Source organism: Tinamus guttatus, unplaced genomic scaffold, assembly GCF_059628265.1.
Source record: "Tinamus guttatus ecotype Peru unplaced genomic scaffold, ASM5962826v1 Tinamus_guttatus_pri_ptg000093l, whole genome shotgun sequence".
NCBI lineage: Eukaryota > Metazoa > Chordata > Aves > Tinamiformes > Tinamidae > Tinamus > Tinamus guttatus.
Genome location: NW_028288627.1, coordinates 608,325 through 613,812, shown reverse-complemented (window position 1 = coordinate 613,812; position 5,488 = coordinate 608,325). Strand labels below are relative to the sequence as shown.

The window sequence follows — 5,488 nt, the reverse complement described above, 5'->3', positions numbered from 1 at the left end:
CGGCGGCGCGCGCAGGGCCGCGCTCGGCTCCGCGCGGCTCCGCTCCGCCCGCAGGTGGGTGCGCGGACGCGGGGGTCGAGCCGGCGCCCGCGGGATTCCTGGCCCCTCTAGGCTCTTTCCAGCCTCCCTTTTCCCTGCGCGCAGGGAGCAGCCGCAGCCCGTGCTGCGGCCGCGCATCCTTTCTCCCAGCTCTGCTGGCCGGGCTGGGTCTGGCCCGTGGAGGCGAGCGGCTGTTCCCGGGCCTGCGCGGGTGATGCTGCTGCAGCAGCTGCTGCTGCTTCGGAGGGTATTGCCCGGGGCGGCGCGATGCGGGGATGCAGTGTCTACGGGTGTGTTAATAGCAAGCGGCGGGCTGCGTTGTGCAACTGATGTATTCCAAGGGACAGGGAGAAACGGCCTGTGCGGATAGGTTGGGAACGCGCCTTGCAATGCGGAGAGGATCTTCCCGGCTCCATTAGCGGTCAGGCATCCCTCTGCCCAGCATCTCCAGTCCCTCTTGTCTCATCTGAATCCTGCTGCCTTACCCACTGCCCTTCCGCATGAGGCAGGGCCCTGAGTGCTGCCTGTGCCAATGGGCACAGTGCGTTGGAACAGTTAATCACATCCGTGTGTCATCTTCCCGTGTTCCCTGGGCCCATTAAAGCGTAATGGTCTTGTTTTTCCAGCCGCCTCTGCCGTGCCGCGTGCTGCGGGAAACAGGACAAACGGGAAGGGTGGGAATTGGAGGCTGGCGCCTCATGGCGCGTGGCCCTGCCGCGTTCCCCAGCCCGGGCAGGAGTCCGGGGGTGGTCAGCGGTGCCCAGCGGGAAGCTGTCACCCTGCAGCATGATGCAGCTTCTCCCAGAACACCGAGGTCCCCGCATGCTTAGGAGACACATCTTACAGAGAGGTGCTATAAATACAAGCGAGTGGTAGGTATAACGTGGTTATATATTTGGGGGAGGTAGCCATGCTTTTGTTTCTTGTCACTCTTTTGCAAGTGGTGTTGCAACACTGGGAGTGTGTGTTACCAGTGAACGTAGAAAGAAAACTGTGGCAGTTTTGGGGGCAGAGGAAGAGCCAAGCCAGCAAGCAGCACGGCAGGAGGAGCAGGTCAGGTGGGTGGCGCAAGCAGACCATTGCAATGCAGGGTGTGTGGACAGGGAAGAAAGATCAAGGGGCAGGAGTAACTGTGGATCAAAGGCTTGTTGGCAGCTGTGAAGGGTATCATCCTGTCACTTAGGCAGGGCAGATGAACACTAACAGATCCTGACCAGTCTTTGCATTATAGAGTGGTTGGAGAAGTCCTCAGAGGTGCTTTCCCAAGTCCTGGTTTGTTTTCTGTTCAAGAAGAACTCATTGTCTTAAAAGATCATTGCTTTCAATACGTCTTCCCATAGTACAGGCGGCACCGGTCTGCATGTTGGTGGCTGCTATTGAACCTGCCCTAATTCTCAGAGGAATTGTATTTTTCCAACACCATTTATCCTGGCATAGGTGACAAAATGGAGACTCCCAGAAGCTACCATAAGCTTTTCCACTGAGTCATTACGTGACCCAAAACAGTCATGTTGTTGTCTTGTGCCACAGTGTCCCCATGAGAAACTGCTGATGTTGGTTCTCCTTTGAGAATCCCAAGGGCTGCTTAGGAGTTAAAATTTGTATTGTAAAGTCTTCGTTTGGATTGGTGTAGTATCTAGGAGTTTGGAGGAGAGGTTGGGGGCCTCTGGAAACAGTTTTTCACCTATTCCTGTGTTACAATAGTGAGTGCCTTTGAATAAAATTGTCAGGAGCAAGGAACACAAGAAATAGTGCTGACCACTGTCCTGGGATCATTCCTGGTGAAATGCTCTACTGGGTTGCACTAACAATGCCAGGCACCCAGACTTTCTGATCCATTTCTTCCTTTCATTCCTGGGTCAGGATGCTGTTTCCTCTGCCTCTGCGGGTAGCCTGCAGCCTGCTTGCTTGGCTGTGTCTCTACGCTTGGTTCTGCCATCGCTACAAGCACCGGGATTATGAATGGAGCTGCAGGCTGGTCACCCTGACCCATGGCATCCTCGCTACCTGTCTCTCTGCTTATATTGGCTTTATCGATGGTCCCTGGCCTTTAACTCATGCAGGTATGTAATAAAAGTCGTGGTCCCAAGTCCACTGATGGCACAAACTGGGATTTTTCCTATCACCCTGTAGCCCACATCCTTGAGAAACATTGACTGTAATAGTCTGTGGGATTCTTTGTGATGGAAAGCAATAGAGCAATGAAGAAGCTGGTTTCGCGTTTTGCTTGCATGATGGCCCTCCTCACCCACAGTCCAGCCAAGGGTGTCATCACGCTGTGTGGGCACTACGTGTGTGCAGCTGTTAGGCTTACAGATACAGTATTATGACTTCTCTGACTTGTGCAGCTGAGCAGTGGTCAGTGCAGGATAATTTCTGCCTGTCAATGCTGGAAGTGAGTGCCCTTTTTCTGCCCCACATCCTGCCTGCTTGTTACCTCTGTGCTTTAAAGCTCTGGCTGATGTCTTTCTGTTTCAGGTTCGCCAAACACAATTCTTCAAGTGCATGGGCTGTGCCTTAGCTTGGGCTACTTCCTCTTCGACCTCTTTTGGTGTGTGTACTTCCAGACGGAGGGTGCCCTGATGCTGGCCCACCATCTGGTGAGCATCTTGGGCATCACAGCGTCCTTGGCACTCGGTGAATCGGCCGCTGAGGTCAACGCCGTCATCTTTGGCAGCGAGATCACTAACCCGCTGTTGCAGGCCCGCTGGTTCCTGAGGGAGATGGGCTGTTACCACAGCCTCACAGGCGACCTCGTGGATTTCTTCTTCGTGGTTCTCTTCACGGGGGTGCGGATTGGAGTGGGGGCCTGGCTGATGTACTGTGAACTTGCCTCTCCCAAACCCAGGTGGTACATTAAGTTGGGTGGCGTGATCATGTATGCTGTCTCCTGGGTTTTCATGGTCAGCATCTGTCGCTTCGCGAGGAGGAAGAGCATGAAGAAGTACCACGCTTGGAGGAGTCGCAGGAGTGAAGAGTTGTACTTCAGAACAAATGGACATTTGAAAAATCACTGAGTGGATGCCGAGCACAACCTTCCTCGAGTTCATAATCTGGCAAGGAGGGAATCATGCCTGAAATGCCACTGTCGGGAAAGGAGCCAATGCACGTTAGCAGTTCTGGAGCCAAATTTCTCTCTGGCATAACTCCATTGAAATCTATGGAGCTATGCCATGGATTCATGGGATCTGCACTGTTTGGCCTGGCAGGGGCTGGCTCCATGTGTATATAAGTATAAACTAAATGATATTAGTGAAATAAGGGCTAATTTTACAGACTAAACATTACTAGGTCAGCAGTGCAGGTGTAAATAGCAGTGTTAGTAGCTAACTCCTTCAGCACTGGTACAGTTTTGAAGGATATGAGGAAATAACACTAAGTCTTGATGTTCAGTGTTTGGTACAGTCTAGGGTGACTGTGTTTATGCTCTTAGGAAGAAACATGTTCTAGTGTTTCGTGCGATTTGGGCAGAAGTAGCAATTGGGGTTCCTGGCTCTTCCACCAATTTGTTCTGTGACCTTGGGCAAGTCACTCTAACTCTGTGCCTAATTTCCCCATATTTGAATTTGGGGTGATGGACCTGACCCATCTGTGCTATGCACTTTCAGACCTTTACTTGAGAGGTGCTGTATTAATGCAAAGTGATGGTGGTTACCTGCACTTTGTTCATTATCCCTACGTTTCCTCTGGGAGAAATAATTTTGGTGGTTGAGCTAGCAGGTGACTTTAGCAGGGACAGTGTTTTAGGTAGGCCTTTATTTGCAACCTTTTATAATTGCTTTTAATAACTTATTAAATAACTTACAATTTTTTTTTGGTAGCGCCCAGACGCTCTAATCAACATTGGCACCTTGCAGGACTAGGTGCTTTATGAATACACCCAAAGAGACAGCTGCTGACGTGAAATGCTTTTGTGACTTTCCCCTTGCTTCATTAAGAACTATTAAAATCTTATCTAGCCCTTCGACATACTGCCCTGAGCCCCTTGAGGGACCAGCACTCTCCCTTAGGAGAAGTCCCGTCAGCATTTGCCAGTAAATGGTTCTCTGGCTTGTAGGCCTCAAACATGGGCCAAGCACTGATTCTCTTGCAGAATGCTGAATTTCCCCTCTGCTGTGTTTATCGACCCAAATGCAGGCAGAGTGTGGAGCAAACTTGTGACCGAAGGGAGATTGCAGGGAAATACTTTCTTCAAGCTGCAAGTTGCTTTTTAAAATGAGAATAGTGAAGGATATTACTGCAGCGAGTGCTTTACTGCAGCAATCTGGAAACAACCTGTACTTGCTGTTTGCTGGGAATAGTGGTAACTGTCCGTGAAACCTGGGATCTGTGTGGGAAAAGGATTGGAGAGATGGGGGGGGGAAAAAAAAAAAGGCTTGTTTGAATATAGCATTGTTGTTTTTCCCAGAACTGTAGATACCACTTTCAACAAGAAAGTTTCTTCAAATCCAAGTTGGGATTTCTGGTCGAAAAGCAGCAAGTGTACATCTTCAAAACATGGTGTTAAGGTGGAAGGGCTACCCTCCTTCAAGGTCCTTCCTCTGCCCTGTTAAAGCCAGAGACCTCATCTTGACTTTCCTGCATCGGAAATGATGACTTGACATCCCCCTCTCCCAAACTGGATCTGAGTCATTTCAAAAAAGTGAAGACATATGGGGTAAGAGAGAATTATTTTTCAGCCTGGTGAGTAAAGAAGTGAACCTAACTAGGGAAACAGATGAGTATTACTTATCTGGTCACCTTAGCAGAGAAAAACTGCCCCCCAATTTGCAGCTACTGTTATTTATTTCACTGTATGTTCTTAAGCACTTTTACTTTGCTGTTGTTATTTAATGATAACTCTGAGCTTCAGCACACGGGTTCCAGTGCAGCTCAGATTGCAGTTCTGCTGTGGGCCTGGCCTGTTGCAACCAAAGACCTGACGAGCCCAAAGGGCTGCAGACTCAGAGCCAACCGACAGGTGAGCTGATCCTTAAAAGGGAACTTGACTCATTTTGCACAGTGCTGTGATGGAACTGTTGAGCCTTGAGGGGAGACGAGAAGGGCTAGCTGAGACTTGCTGGTTCTTCCCCAGCTCCGCTGTGGGCTGTGTCAAGGAACCTTTCTGCCTCAGCTTACCCACCTTAATGGGTGCAGTATTTGCCTACCTCGTGGGGTGTTTTCATTTGTTAACACTAAGCCATTTTTGATATATGCTTGGTTGTCTCTGTCAGGCTGTGCTTTGCTTTGAGCAAAGGACTTCTCATTATAACCTGTGATCATTACTTTCCAACCTGAACTTGGCGCTTGCCAGCACCTGATTTGCCTCACAAGAGCATGAGTCCGAGAGGCTTTGCAATGGTGCTTAACAGGCAGGAGTCAAAAGAGCAAGCTAGATGTGTGTCTGAGGGTCAGCCCTGCTGCCTGGTGTTCAGGTGGACTTCCAAGTTAAAGACAGGGGGTCCGGTGG

The 5,488-nt window shown here is 50.1% G+C and overlaps 1 protein-coding gene across 1 annotated transcript; it reads left to right on the top strand.

Annotated features, from left to right (window-relative positions):
* Positions 1–1,839: 1,839 nt before the first annotated feature.
* Positions 1,840–3,577, top strand: TLCD5 (TLC domain containing 5). The gene is made up of 2 exons (XM_010215195.2): positions 1,840–2,102; positions 2,518–3,577. The coding sequence occupies exons 1-2, from the start codon at positions 1,904–1,906 to the stop codon at positions 3,054–3,056; spliced, it is 738 nt and encodes a 245-aa protein (XP_010213497.1). The 5' UTR covers positions 1,840–1,903; the 3' UTR covers positions 3,057–3,577.
* The last annotated feature ends 1,911 nt before the right edge of the window (positions 3,578–5,488 follow it).

Coding starts and splice junctions, on each gene's coding strand:
- TLCD5 (XM_010215195.2), top strand. CDS start 1,904: ATGCTGTTTCCTCTGCCTCTGCGGGTAGCCTGCAGCCTGCTTGCTTGG. Junction 2,103..2,517: donor CTGGCCTTTAACTCATGCAG/GTATGTAATAAA, acceptor TTTCTGTTTCAG/GTTCGCCAAACACAATTCTT.